We start from the raw sequence: 15,760 nt of genomic DNA on the forward strand, positions 1-15,760 counted from the left end.
GATCCAGGTCAGAGGTTCGAGGGTGAAGCCCATATAAAGTGTAAAAAGGACTTTGCCCAGTTCCAGAGTGCACAGAATTATTATATGCATATTCAGCTATCCAATGAATGTCTTTCCAGTTACTTTCAGATTGTTGCAGCATACAACGTAAACATTGTTCGAGAGTCTGGTTCGTTCTTTCTGTTTGACCATCGGTCTGGGGGTGATGACTGGTTGATAGTCTTACATCGATTTGTGCCAATTGACAACATCTACGCCAAAAGTGGGAAATAAATTGGCTTCCTCGATCTGAAATCAGCACAGACGGAAATCCGTGTAACCGGACAACATTTTCAAGGAATTCTTTAGCTAGAACCGAAGCTGACGGTAAACCTTTTAATGGAATGAAGTGTGCCATCTTGGAGAATAAATCCACAATAACAAGAATAGTGTTATATCCTGAACAGGGGGGTAAATCCGTAATAAAATCCAATGACAGGGTGTGCCAGGGCGATGGTGGAATGTCTAACGGTTGAAGAAGACCGGCTGGTCTTTTCTTTTGGCCTTTATTTTGGGAGCACACACCACAGGACATCACAAATGATTTTACATCTTTTCGCCAAGAAGGCCACCGGAATTGTCTTTTCACCTTTTCCTCAGTTTTGGCAATGCCGGGGTGTCCCTCTATTAGTGTATCGTGATAACAAGAAACAACTAGCTTTTGTAAATCCGTGTGTGGAAGAAATAATCGTCCTCAGAAATAAGGTAAATTGTTATCTATAATAAAATCAGATCCCTTTTGAACCCAGTCCTGCAAGTCTGTTGGGTCCAGGAGTTGTTTAACTCTAGTTTGGATATTTTCTAGCGATTGTGAAGAAGTCATACCTAAGATCCTCTGTTCGGGAATTATCGGCACAGGCTCTGAGTTAGTGACTGTGTCCCCCATTCCAATTCGGGATAGAGCATCCACTTTGCCATTCTTACAGCCAGGACGGTAGATGATTATGAAATCAAATTCAGCAAAAAACAGAGCCCAACGGAGCTGTCGAGATGACTGAGCCTTGGCGTTTTCAAGTACTGTAAATTCCGATGGTCGGTGATCACCGTGATGGTATGTCTTGCGCCAAGGAGATAATGTCGCCAGGCCTTAAAAGCAGATTTAATCACTAACAGTTCTTTGTCCTTGATGGCGTAGTTAATCTCGGGAGCTGAGAATTTTCTGGACCAGAACGTAACGGGATGCAGTTGGTTAGTCTCTGGGTCCCTTTGAGAAAGGACAGCTCCCATAGCTAGACTGGATGCGTCGGTTTCTACGATATAAGGGAGATCCGGGCGCGGGTGTTTCAATACGGGTGCAGAAGTAAATTTAGCTTTTAGTTCTTGAAAGGCTTGCTCAGCTCCTTTAGACCATTCAAATCGTTTATTTTTTCTTAAGAGTGCAGTGATGGGTTGAACCACCCGTGAAAACTCCGGAATGAACCTGCGATAAAAATTGGCAAAGCCAAGCATGCTTTGAACACCTTTTACAGAGCTGGGTGATGGCCATTTGAGGATAGCATCCACTTTTCGTGAGTCCATGTGGACTCCTTTAGGTGTCAGGATAAAACCTAGAAATTCGACTTCCGTGACATGGAAAACACATTTTTAAAGTTTAGCAAATAGTTTGTGTTGGCGCAATTTCTCGAGGACTGCCCTGACATGGTTTCGATGATCAGATTCTAAAGAGGAGTATACAAGAATGTCATCGATGTATACGATAACACAAACATCGATGAGTTCGCTGAGGACATCGTTCATGAAATATTGGAAGGCAGCCGGTGCATTGCACAGTCCAAAAGGCATAACTTGGTACTCGAACAACCCATATTTAGTGCAGAGGCAGTTTTCCATTCATCGCCTTCTTTGATTCGCACTAGATGGTAAGCCCCCCGGAGATCTAGCTTGGTGTATATGCAGGCATCTTTCACTTGGTCAAGGAGTTCAGGGATCAAAGGCAAAGGGTATCTGTTTTTGACAGTTATCTGGTTCAGTGCGCGGTAGTCTATACAAGTTCTGAGATCGCCTTCTTTTTTTGGTTTGTTTCTGGTACGAAGAATAAAGCCGAGGATGCAGGAGACTAAGACGGGCGAATAAAACCATTGGCTAAGTACTGGTCCAGATATTGTCGTAAATGAAGATTCTCGGGCTCGGTAAGGGCATAGATCCTGCTGCAAGGGGGTGTTGCACCGGGTAGTTGATCTATCTGGCAATCGTATGATCTGTGGGGCGGTAGAGTATTGGCCTGTTCCTTTTGGAAGACGTCTTGAAACTCTTGGTACTCTGGCGGTATTTGCAAACTGACAGGAGTTACGGTAGCTAGGCCAATGCTTGTATTTCGTGGATAGCAGGTTTGTACACACTCTGGAAAGATTACCCTCTTTGCTCGCCAATCAATTTGAGGATTGTGTGTTTCCAACCAAGGGATTCCTAGAATTACTTGAAATTGCAGAGCCTTGATTACTTCAAACACCATTGCCTCCCGATGCCCGTCTTGACCCAGCAATGTCACTTCCGTGGTGGAGTGAGTTACCGGCCCAGAGGCGATTTCGGTTCCATCCACAGTGGTGATGACATCTTTATTGGTTTTAGGGCAAAGAGGGAGGTTCATCCTAGAAGCCAATTCACGATCCACGTAGTTTCCTATAGCCCCACTATCGATGTATGCCTTAATTGCATGCAACCGTTCAGGCGGCTTTGGATTTACGAGGACCATTGGCATGGTGAAGTGCGAGGTCAAAGAGTTGGTTTTTAAGCTCGGCAAGCGGACCTCTACGCTTGTCAGGCGTGGTCGTTTCCCTGCTCAGATTCTACAAGATCTTTATCCGTGGCTCCTACCGCCTTTTTGGGCGGTTATACAGGGCAGTCTCGTAAGAAGTGTCCTGAAGTTCCACAGTAGAGGCACAATTGCATTTGCCGTCTTCTTTCATGCTCCCTTTGGGTCAAAGGTCCCTTGACTACTCCAATCTGCATAGGTTCAGTAGCATCGACACCCTTGGGGTGAACCTGGGCTTTGGCAAAAACCCGGGTTTCAAACCTGGACCGATCTGCTTTTCTGTTTTGAAGCCTGTGATCCAGTTGGACCACTAAGTCAATAAAGTCCGAGCAGTCCTGGGGTGGATTTACGACCTGGGCCAAGACATCTTTAAGTTCTCCACTTAGACCTTGATGGAATAGCGTAATTCTCTTATCCTCGGGCCATCTTGTTTCCACAACTAACCTATTGAAGGTCGCAATGTAAGCTAAGAGGTCCAGATTACCCTGTCGTAGAGATAGGAGTTCGTTGTCCAGGGCCTGTCCCTGAGAATGCCTCGCAAAAAGTCTTTCCATACTTGTCTGGAAGGCTTGAAAGTTCTGAAGGATCGGGTCGTCTTGAGTATCCAATGGGATTGACCAATCAGCTATGCTGCCGCTGAGATAAGAAAGTACAAAGGCTACATTGGTTTGGTCATTCGGGAAGGCCCCAGGTCTGCAGAGGAAATGCAATCGGCATTGATTCATAAATACTGCAAATCTTTTGGGATCTCCAGCAAAACGTTCAGGCGAGGCCAGTGGCACGTTTCCAGGTAGATTGATTTGCACTGGATTAGTTGACGCCACGGGGATGAAACTACCCCCTGAACTTGGTAGAGGAGTTTGACCTGCTTGACTCTGCAACAGCTGGCGGCAAGATCATCAATTCGTTCCTTTGACACAATTAACTCCCTCCTGAGGGCATTCGTCTCCTGGCGAGCGGAATGAACTTCGGCCCGTAATTCCCCTAATAGCTGGGCCAGCTGGTCTGTCTCGGAAGTTTCCATGGCGCCTGGGTAGGAAGTTATTGGTAGGCTTCGCGTTCTGTAACGCTCACCTGATTCCCACGGAGGCGCCGACCCGTTCTGGACTGCTACAACTTCTTCCACGGTAAAGCGTAGTGCTTGGAAGATGGACTGGACTGGACCCCCAAACCTCGTCTGTCTGGCCCGTAGAATAATCCTTCTGTAGATGGGAAAAGGGAGTTAACTGTCTGCTAGATTGTGTGTGAGATTCCCCCCTTTTTCCCCTTCTCACCCTCCTCGAACCCTAGCTGTGCCTTCCGCAGACTCTCACCTTAATTTCTGTATGGACGAGCTCTCCATCCTGCTTCTGACGCAGGGGCGCGTAGATTTCCAGTTACTTCACTGGATCTCGGATTTGGCGAGGGTTCGATGTCTGCTTGCCTTTACCAAAATGCTGCCGTAAGTATATAGTTCAAAAGATCAAGTCTTATTTGTCCCTTGGCCTTTGTTTAATTTTCAAGGACTAGGTGAGGAATCCGTGTGGAGGAATGGATTCGCCGAGGTAAGCTCAGGTGAGTACTTTTAATGAAGGTGTGCCGTAGTGGTTTGCTCCGACACCTTAATGAGTGTGTCTTATTTCCCCATAGGTGCCGGGGTACGGAAAAGTCAGAAAAGCCGCTCCGACCCGAAAAGGGAACTGAGGTCCCAACAAAATTCAGGTAAGACTTAAGGTGAGTAATCTGTCCTTTTGCAATTAGTTCGTTGCTCACCTTGTTTTGGCCTTTTTCTCTGTAGGTCTTGAATGCGACCGATGTCGCCTATGGGTGCTGAAAAGGTTGCCGGCGCCACGCGAAGGTAAGTGGAAGCGGCGCGGCAGCAAGCGATGAGATGCGTTTCTAACCCTTGACTTTCTTTTGCAGGATCGACGGAGTGAAGAATCCGGATGCTGGATGAAGGTAGGTAATGTCCTAATGCTTGCCTTTCTCTCCTTGCAGGTGTTCCAGGTGCTGGCGGGCGTGGCAGGAGCCAGGATGCAGGAGCCGACTCGGTGAGCGTCCTGCTGCAGATGCAGAATAACGCGAAGCACGTGTGGCCATCCGGGCGTGGTTTAAATAGCCTTGGAAGAGCTTCAGGTGAGTGTTCTTCCACTGGCCCCACCCGAGTAAGAAAAGAGATCCTGAAAGAAAATAGCTCCTCCCCAGCCTTAGTTGGCTTGGAGCTTCAGACAGCAAGGTCTGCCTCGGGTGAGTATGCAGCATGGTCTGCCTTAGGTGAGTTCACCCAAGCATTACCATATGTTCTGCCATGATGAGCCTGGCACCTATGGCGCCAGGACAGATGACTTTTATGAGCCTGGTGCCAAAGGCGCCAGGACAAGGTCCAAAGAGCCCCTATAGGGGTTTGCTGGGTCCTGCTTGGTGAGTATGAAGTCTGCTTCCGGGGATGCTGGACCTGACCTGGCTCCTCAGGAGCAGGAATCATGACAATCCCACACCATACCCAAAACCACTGTGATTAAACACAGCACCCCTATCAGTATTCAGAGAATTCATGGAACACAGTGCCTCATCCCACACCTAGCCCCAAACAACTGGGACTAAACAGATAACTCCCATCTGTGTTCAGAGAAGTCAGGTGTCACAGGACTGCTTCCCAACCATATCCCAAACAACTGGGATTAAAAAATGCACTCCTACCCATATTCAGAGAATCCAGGAGCCGCATGACCGCTTCCCACACCTTACCCCAAACCAATGCGACAAAGCAGATTACTCCTATGTGGATTCAGAGGCCCCTGGTCTGCATCCCATACCTGATACCAAATGACAGGACCTTAACAGAGCACTCCTATTTGTAGTCAGAGAATCCAGGGGCCACAGGACCGCTTCCCACACCTAACCCCAAACCACTAGGATGAAGCACAGCACTCCTATCTGTATTCAGAGATTTCTGGGGCCTGAGGACTGCTTCTCGCATCTTACACTAAACCACTGAGTCTAAACACAGCACTCATATCTATATTCAGAGACTCCAGGGTCCCCATGGCTGTTTTCCACACCTTAGGCCAAACCACTGGGACTAAATACAGCACGCCTGTCTGTATTCAGATAATTCACGCCCCCCTGGACTGCTTCCTATACCCTACACCAAACCACTAAGACTAAACAGAGCACTCCTATCTTTATTCATAGAATTGAGGGGTCAAAGGGCTGCTTCCCACACCTTAACTGCTGGGATTAAACAGAGCACTCCTATCTGTATTCAAAGAATCCAGAAGTCCCAGGGCCGCATCCCACACCTTACACCGAACCAATGAGACAAAAGACAGCACTCTTAGCTGTATTTGGAGAATTCATGGGCCAAGGGACCGCTTCCCACACCTTCCCCAAAACCACTGAGACTAAAGACAGCACTCCTATCTGTATTCGGAGAGTTCAGGGTTTCCAGGACCGCTTCCTACATCTAACCCAAACCACTGGGACTAAACACAACACTCCTATCTGTATTCAGAGTATTAAGGGGTGCAAGGGCTGCTTCCCACACCTTGCACCTCACCACTGGGACTAAACACATCACTCCTATCTGTATTCAGAGAATTCAGAAGCCCCAGAGCTGTTTCCCACACCTTACACCAAACCACTGGGACTAAACAGAGTACTCCTATCTGTATTTAACGAATTCAAGGGTCACAATGCAGTTTTCCCCTCCTTACCCCAAACCACAGGGACTAAACAGAGCACTCCGATCATTATTCAGAGACTTTGGGGGACCCAGGTCTCCTTTCCATAACATACTCCAAACCACTGGAATAAACAGAACACTTATCTGTATTCGGAGACTTCAGGGGCCTGAGGGCCCCTCCCCACACCTTACACCAAGCCACCGGGACTAAACATAGCACTCCTATCTGTATTATGAGAATTCAGGGGCCCCAGGGCAACTTCCCCTGCCTTATACCAAACCAGCGCTTTGGAGTAAAGCGCTATATAAACACAATAAATACAAATACAAATACAAATACACTGGGAATAATCACAGCACTCCTATGTGTATTCGTAGGATTCTGGTGCTCAAAGAGAACATCTTATGGAAAAGATGGGAGCACACAGTTGCACAATATTCAGAAACCATGTCACGAAAAAAAAACCAACTTTCAGCTCTTTTGTGAAAAGCCAAGACTCACAAACAGTGATGGTTTCCAGCTCTCAGCAGACAATCACAAGCAGGTCGCACCCTTGATCGTGGCCCTCCAAACGCTTTTTGGTTAAAGTGGGTGCCTCAGGCTGGTCTCAGAATCTGCTGGTGTTTGCTGGACCAAGGAACCTTCGGTGATACATGGTGTTTGTACAAATGCAGGTTGGATATGAACTAACATCATTTGCTCTTTCACACCAACGCAAATACTGTTTGTGCATTTACACACTGCATGCTCAAGTGCAATGCTACCCTGCCCCCACCCTGCAGTCACCCAGCCTTCCAATGCATCATATGGGTTTCTGCGGGCGTCTACTCAACGTGTACATGTATCTTCATCTGCACACACTCCATGGTCAGAGAATGAGATATATTTCAATCATCGAAAGAGAGAAACAAAAGCAAACACAATCCTCTTGAAATCGCTCCTGTTTAAATTTGATCATATTAACTTGCATGCAGATGCCAAGAATGTTCTCTTTGCACAGAGATAGGGTCCATTTAAAAAGCCACCAAGGGAAGTGCAAGATGTTCAAACCTCAGAACCTACAGGAGAACTGCCAGAGATACCGGGAAGACCAATTCCATCTGATCGTAAGAGTGATAAGGTGGTGGACCAAGATGACCAACATTCTACTGATGATCAGCCTCTACGGAATAAAAGAACGACAGAGGAGGAGAGGCACAGGGTTCTTATCCAAAGACAAATGCAAGACCCTTCTGATTCACCCTTAACTATTAAGAAGAGAGCCAACGTACCAACGACAATAGTAGAGGATGACGGTGTGGACGACTCTATAGAAGAAGTTACGAGTATGGGCCCACTAATGGAAGCAGACCTACTAGTCCAACCGCACCCGAATAAACATCTATGCGTACAACAGAAGAGAAAGACCAAACATATGCCATTGAAAATCAACTCACTTCTTTCACAATCAACAGTTAAGGCTGCTCTTTCCAAGTTTGTAGTGAAAGCTGGGTCTGGAGGAGAACAGAATATGGTGGTACGGCAGCCAACGATTTCCATTTGTGGCAGCGGTGCATAGGGGCTAGTGACAATCCCCCAGAGTCTCTACCTACCACGTTAGACCATGCAATGATGAGAATGGCTCCTAAGATCTTCCCGGCCATCCGTTCCAACTTGAGGAAACCAGACAAACAGAATGCTGCTGTGCCGACACAAGTGAAAGAGCACAAAGGAATACAAGCTAAATCTTCAACATTGAACTCCCTGCATGGGGATACAAATGAATACACGGCTAGTCTGCAAGACAGGCGACCCCTTGGTCGATGGGGTGTACCTAATTCTCAAATTACAAGCCACCAAAACCTGCAGGAAAAAAACACATTAACTGTGGAATTGGAAGGCGTGATCCCTGAAACAAGCATCTCAGTGCTTAATCAAACCAATATTTTGTCTCTTCTTCAAGAAATTCCCACACTGGGAGGGATAACAACTGGCGATATAGCCAGAATATTTTTTTCCGACATATCTAGACTTGATCAAGTGGTGATGCATCTAAAATCCAAAATGGTTTTGGGTACCTTGCTCAAAGAGCGAGACAATCTAAGACGTTTGGTTTACGACTTGATACCTCCAAATATCAACCATCTTAGGGATTGAGTCAATGAAACTTTTGACTTTTGACTTTAAAAAGAAAGGTACTGACCTCAGAGGAAACCAGAGATTGACCTGGCTTTTGTCTACACCTGCAAACTAGACTGATGAGGCAAAATACCAGGCGGATGGAAGATCTGACTCCCGGAGACAGGGAAACACAGAACCCTTCTAGGTTGTGTCATTTAAAAAACACACTTATTTACTTGCCCACATTGACTAGTGCCGCACCTAGAGATAACTGTGAAGACTGGCCAGCGTCTCACCTAGATAGAAATGTGAATGCTAGCATGTGCCACTGTCAAGTTTCAAAATGGGAATAAAGGCAATCACTCTAGATAGTTTGTAAAAACTGTCAACTTTTATTCAAACTGAACACAAACTTTTAACTGCAAGAAAGATTCTCTGTAGTTGTTTAGAAAACTAGCTTCTGTTCAATGCGGAAGTGATATTTCTTTAAATTATTCCAGAAGCTGTGCCAGAATCAGTCTCCCAACTTGTCACTTAGACAGAACTTTTCTTATCTACTAAATTTTACTTGAACGTTCTCCAGCCACTTTCAATCACATCTTAAAAGTCTTTGCATTCTTTCTTTTCTTGTTTTTATTTTCCTCACCTTCCACTTTGCACTCTATGGCCCTCATTACAACTCAGGCGTTAAGGGTTTAACGGCGCCGTCGGCGCCGTTAACCCTTAACGCCTGATTACAAGTGTCCCTTTGCGGGTTGGTGTTTAACGCCTGCTTTTAGCAGACGTTAAAAATCCAACCCGCAAAGGGACTTTGGAGCTAATTACGGCACCGTAATTTACGGTGCCGTAATTAGCGCCTTCCCCATTCCCATTATGCCCTATGGGGGCAAAAATGGGAATGGGGAAGGGCAAATGGTGAATGGGGAATTACCGCCCCACTCACCTTGGAATGGGGCGGTAATTCCGCTATCGACCATGGCGGAATCGTAACCTTAGCGGCATGGACCATGGTGCTAATAGCACCATGGTCTTCCGCCAAGGTTGTAATGAGGGCCTATTTCTTATTATTAAAGTCTGACTTTTGGCCTCATTACGACCCAGGCGGTAAGTTACCGCCTGGGTCGTACCCTTAGCACCTGGTGTAAACTACGTTTACACCATGGTGGATGGCGGATTTACCGCCCCATTCCAAGGTGAGTGGGGCGGTAAATCCCCATTTCCCATTTTACCCTTCCCCATTCCCATTTTTGCCCCATAGGGCATAATGGGAGTGGGGAAGGCGCTAATTACGCCACCGTAAATTACGGTGCCGTAATTAGCACCATGGTCCCTTAGCGCCATGGATTTTAACGCCTGCAAAAAGCAGGCGTTAATATCACCATGGCGCTAACGGACCTTGGGCCTCATTACGACCCAGGCGGTAAGTTACCGCCTGGGTCGTACCTTTACCACCATGGCGTAAACTATGTTTACGCCATGGTGGTTGGCGGACTTACCGCCCCATTCCGAGGTTGGCGGGGCGGTAAGTCCCCAATCCCCATTTACCCTTCCCCATTCCCATTTTTGCCCCATAGGGCATAATGGGAGTGGGGAAGGCGTTAGTTACGCCACCGTAAATTACGGTGGCGTAATTAATAACAAGGTCCTTTAGCGCCATGGATTTTAACACCTGCTAAAAGCAGGTGTTAAGTCCTCCATGGCGCTAAGGGACCTCGGAATCAGGCGGTAAGGGTCGGCGCTGTTTACGCCGCCGTAAACCACTTACCGCCTGACTCGTAATGAGGTAATCAGGCGTTAAGGGTCGGCGCCGTTCGTAATGAGGCCTTTTCTCTTTATCCTTTCATTCATCGCTTTTCCTAGCTGCAGTTCCACTGATGGCTCCTAGAGGTCCTCGCAGAAGGCTTAACAGCAATTCTAGGTACATGCAGTTCCACTGATGGCTCCTAGATGTCCTTGCTACAGGCGTAACAGCAATTCTTGGTACCTGAAGTTCCACTGATGTCTCCTAGAGGTCCTCGCAGCAGGCTTAACAGCAATTCTTGGTACATGCAGTTCCACTGATGGCTCCTAGAGGTCCTCGCTACCCAGACCTTTCCTTTCTCTACATTCAGGAAGCGAGATCAGCTGTTTCAGCTTCCCCAATCCCCATTCTCTGCTTCACTTCTCTCAGGGCTCCTGCAAACTCAGCTGTCAGTTATCAGCTGTTCATGGAGCTTCTCCTTTCACGGACCTCACACTTCAATCAATGTTTCTTACTCTAACTAGTTTAAAAAAAATATTTAACTGAAGATCATTTTCAGGGCTACTTTCTTATAAGGCCAGGCATAACTGCTCTCTCTTTCTTCCTCTGTAACCTGGCAACCAGAACACACAGGAGACTAGGTTAGATAAAAGCACCTACAAAGTTAATCTCTTCTTCCATTCGCCAGTTAAAATGCCCTTTATCATGTATATGTACCGCCCTCGTTCACTCATTCCTTCATATTCAGAATAATGCTGTGAGGTGCTGTGAGACCGGATGTTATCAGATAACATCCCCTGGTTTCATATACTACAACCCCTCATGTGAATGACCCTTTCGCAGACCCCCCCCCCTCCTGAGCCCTTAAGTTCGGGAAGGGTATGAGTGCATGAAAGGAAGTCGGCCTGTTTTAGCAACCGACCTGGACGATCTATAGTTTGAAAAGAGTAAGGTTGCAAAGAAAGAAACCATCGTAATATCCTTGGATTGGTATCCTTATTCCTTGATAGCCATACTAATGGTGCATGATCTGTCACCAGTGTGAAATCCCTCCCCAGGAGATAATATCTGAGCCCTTCTATAGCCCATTTGACGGCTAAGCATTCCTTTTCAATAGCTGCATACCTTAATTCATGAGGGAGTAACTTCCTGCTGATAAACTTAGATGGACGTGATGGAATGCTCAACTTTAGCCAGCGTCGCACCTAGATAGAAATGCGAATGTTAGCATGCGCCACACTTAGATGGAATACTCCACTTTAGCCGCCTCGCACCCAGATAGAAATGTGAATGTTAGCATGTGCCACACTTAGATTGAATGCTTTGCTTTAGCCCGCGTCACACCTAGATAGAAATGTGAACGTAAGCATGCGCCACATTTAGATGGAATACTTCACTTTAGCCGCCCGCACCCAGATAGAAATGTGAATGTTAGCATGTGCCACACTTAGACTGAATGCTCTGCTCTAGCCCACGTCACACCTAGATAGGATTGTGAATGTTAGCATGAGCCACACTTGGATGGACTTAGATTGAATGCTCAACTTTAGCCCGCGTCGCACCTAGATAGAAATGTGAACGTAAGCGTGTGCCACATTTAGATGGAATACTTCACTTTAGCCGCCCGCACCCAGATAGAAATGTGAATGTTAGCATGTGCCACACTTAGACTGAATGCTCTGCTCTAGCCCACGTCACACCTAGATAGGATTGTGAATGTTAGCATGAGCCACACTTGGATGGACTTAGATGGAATGCTCAAATGTAGCCTGTGTCACACCTAGATAGTAATGTGAATGCTAGCATGAACCACACTTAGATGGACTTAGATTGAATGCTCAACTTTAGCCTGCGCCGCACCTAGATAGAAATGTGAACGTAAGCATGTGCCACATTTAGATGGAATACTTCACTTTAGCCGCCTCATACCCAGATAGAAATGTGAATGTTAGCATGTGCCACACTTAGACTGAATGCTCTACTTTAGCCCGCGTCACACCTAGATAGGGTTGTGAATGTAAGCATGCGCCACACTTAGATGGAATACTCCACTTTAGCCGCCCCGCACCCAGATAGAAATGTGAATGTTAGCATGTGCCACACTTAGACTGAATGCTCTGCTCTAGCCCGCGTCACACCTAGATAGGATTGTGAATGTTAGCATGAGCCACACTTGGATGGACTTAGATGGAATGCTCAAATGTAGCCTGTGTCACACCTAGATAGTAATGTGATTGTTAGCATGAGCCACACTTAAATGGAATACTTAACTTAAGCCTGCGTCACACTTAGATAAGATACTGAAGATTAACAATTGCCAAACTCAGATGGAATGGTGAATGATAGCTAGCACCACACCTAGTCTTAACTGCAAGGACAGCAATGCCGATTAACCAATCCACTAACAACTTCACCTCTCTGCATATACCTCTCAAACTGTAGCCAAACACAACCACAAACCTACAGCACAGCAACCCGCACAAACTTCTCTACACTGCAACAACAAGACAAACCACATATAGGCTCGCACAACAGCACACAATGACTACCGACCGTAAAACACCCCAAGTCCAGCCAACGGACCCACCGGGCTAAGGCTGACAACAGCACATCACTGCTCGCTTGCACTTTTTCACCTTATTCCCACTTACTCATCCCCGCCCTTCCCTAGTTGTTCCTAATTTGCCATTTGCCAGTAAATCGCCTAAGATGGACACCGCAAATGTTAAGGAAATTAAGCCGTTCACTTACTGAGACAGTTTCCACAATGACTAAACAAGAACTGACAAATGACTTTTCTGTGGAGAACTTTGAGTGTTTTATAGCAAATGTAATTGATTCTAACACTCTAGGAAAGAATACTCAGAGGCCCCAATACCACTCCTGCTCACATACCTACAATTATGAGGTTGTCAGCTGAAAGATGACCATATGAAACAAGGTACGTTGGCCACATACACGTCAGTCTACTCTGATAAAACAGCCAGGTCTACTTTCTTGCGATTTCCTTTGAATATGCTCTGCACAAGGGAAACACTGCTTAGATATGGGCAGCTTATGGAAGACTCTGTCTCTTGCAGACACTGTACGGTAGAGACAGAAAGAGAAACTGCAAAGCATATATTGCTAACTTGTGTAGCATTAAAGCCATTAAGGGAAAGAGTGTTTCATAGGAAAACATGCCTTAATGAACATGCTATCCTATCACTAGACCAAATGTGGAAATACTGTTTTACTGGGGGAACAACTAGAGCTGTAAATGCAGTCCTACCATTCTTTTGCTCATTCATTGCGGCATTGGAGGTTTAGTCGACATTCATTGTTTCTTTCATCTCATTGGGTTCAGGTGATTAATTGGTCCTTGTGATTCATTTATTTTCTCTCCTCCTTTATTTGCTTTTATTTTTTTTTATGATTCGTTTTCTTTTTTTTTTTAAATATGAAACTGTAGACTGTTTGAATTGTAGTATTGTTAAAGGTTGAATACATTTTTAACCAATAAAACAAAAAAACACAAATAAACCAATGAATTCAAGGCATACATAATTAATGCCAAGATGCAGATGCTGCCACTCGTAGACATTCATTTAATGTTGGAAATAATGTGCCCCAAAAACACCAATTCACAAAACAGCACACATTTAGAAAAGTAGCACCATTTACCGTTCTAATGACTTCATCAGAGCATCAGTGCGGAAAGGAGAGAGGAGTGTATTGCAAACAGTGCTGTGAGTGTGCAAAGCACCCATCTCTGTATTATTCAGGAAAAGCCTGCCGTAAATATATTCATTGAATAAACTAATCAGACCAGGTGGAAACAAATAAATCACAACCTGAGTCTTATGTATAACCCTTCAGCCTCAGAGGCCGACACTTAATATATGACTGTGGATTGACCAAGAGTGGACTGATAGAGAAACACACCTGAGCCTTAGAAAGACAGCATTTATCTCATTACCAGTAGCCACTGCCCGAGTCAGAGTATCAATGGGACAGAGCAGGACTAATAACACCTGATCATTAAATCAATACAAATGCCCCCTCATCGGTCAGTGCATCGAGAAGCACATTCACACTGTAAGAATAAAGACGCATATTTAGGTGTAGCTAAAAGCTCATGTGTTTTCCTATAACTGGATGAGCCTGTCGCGCAACCCAAGGGAGGGGAAGATAAGGGTCATCAGTGCCAATCCTTGCATCACTTGTTGATCTGCGGGCAACCGGTACTTAGCAAGAACGGCAGAGTCCATATGGACACCATGAAATGACAATGATGAAAAGACTGAAATACTTGCAAGATTTCCCTGGAGACACCCTTGGGCAGGAGAAGCCTCCGAGGATGTGCAGTGCCAGATGGAGCCACATGGATGGCCTATCACAGGAGACTACAGTGAGGCCAGAGGCTTCTTCCAACCTCTGCCCCAGCTGCCACATGTGACATGTTTACACACAGACCAATGGGAGGGCTAAACTGTTAGCTTCATGAGCAGAAAACACTTTTCCAAAAGAGTTTCATGCACCTATGTCAGACCTTTGTCAGCTAGTTGGGCAAGCAATGAAGTATCAGAATGTTGTGTTAATCAAAGCTTACCTGGTCAGCAAGAACTGTATCTGATTCATTCCAAATTCTTTTGTTGAGGGACGACCCTGACGCATGGTAGACATAGAAAAGATACGTTGTCTTGGATGGTTTTAAAAAAAAAGCAAAGAATCTGGAGCACTACCCAGATGTTTTTAGCAGCTCAGGTTTGGCCCCAGAGGGAAGTTGGACATGATTATTCTTTTATTAAAAGTCATTCCGAGCCACTCTGGGCATAGTATGTCTTCTATGTTCAGTGATTGTTGTGCAGGTGAAGGAAAGACAGCATGCCTAGCTGCTCTGCAAGCCCTGAAAGAGAATAGAGGAATGTTTTACTGGAACATCTCTGCTATGCCTTTGAAACCTTTTCTGAATGAAGAGCCCTCCATATTAGCCGGTAATGGGGCGATATGACCCCCACCCCCCGCCCCCCCCATGGTGGGCTGACACTGCCGGCAACGGCACAGATTCCAAGTTAAGGGCCCGAACGTAGTGAGAATCCATGAACCCGGAAGTCATTGTCATTACTGGCCTATTACTTGGGTTATAGCACCAGAGCAGCCACGAAAAATAATTATGAGTGCTAGTTAAAACCATGTATTAAAAAAAAGCAAAACGAACTTACCTTCCGTTATGGGCCCGGCCTCGCCCTTTTGTTGACAGCAGTGCACAGGGGTCACGTGGTCACCTGACATGGTGCCCACGCGCCCCATAACACCTTCAATCCTGTCATGCTGCCATGAGAGGGAGTCCCTTTTCAGTGTTGATTAGGATAATCTTGTTAAACCTGAATGTCTTATCAAAATAATTGTGCTTTTGCTTTTTTTGACATTTGGTCAAGTTCTTAGCAACTGCATGCGCTTTTTTGCAGGTGCTAAAGACAT

General features: G+C 45.9%; 1 protein-coding gene across 1 annotated transcript in view; it reads right to left on the minus strand.

Annotated features, from left to right (window-relative positions):
* Nucleotides 1-15,556, minus strand: part of LOC138453015 (vomeronasal type-2 receptor 26-like) — a 589,731-nt gene extending 574,175 nt beyond the window's left edge. The window contains exons 1-2 of the mRNA XM_069605426.1: nt 15,502-15,556; nt 14,889-15,185 (exon numbers count right to left, since the gene is read on the minus strand). Of these exons, the coding sequence (XP_069461527.1) occupies nt 14,889-14,962 (74 nt within the window). The 5' untranslated portion in view covers nt 14,963-15,185; nt 15,502-15,556. The remainder of the gene's footprint in view (nt 1-14,888; nt 15,186-15,501) is intronic.
* Nucleotides 15,557-15,760: the final 204 nt, after the last annotated feature.

This window comes from Ambystoma mexicanum, chromosome 4p (genome assembly GCF_040938575.1).
Source record: "Ambystoma mexicanum isolate Mex_15411 chromosome 4p, UKY_AmexF1_1, whole genome shotgun sequence".
In the NCBI taxonomy this organism is placed as follows: Eukaryota; Metazoa; Chordata; class Amphibia; order Caudata; family Ambystomatidae; genus Ambystoma; species Ambystoma mexicanum.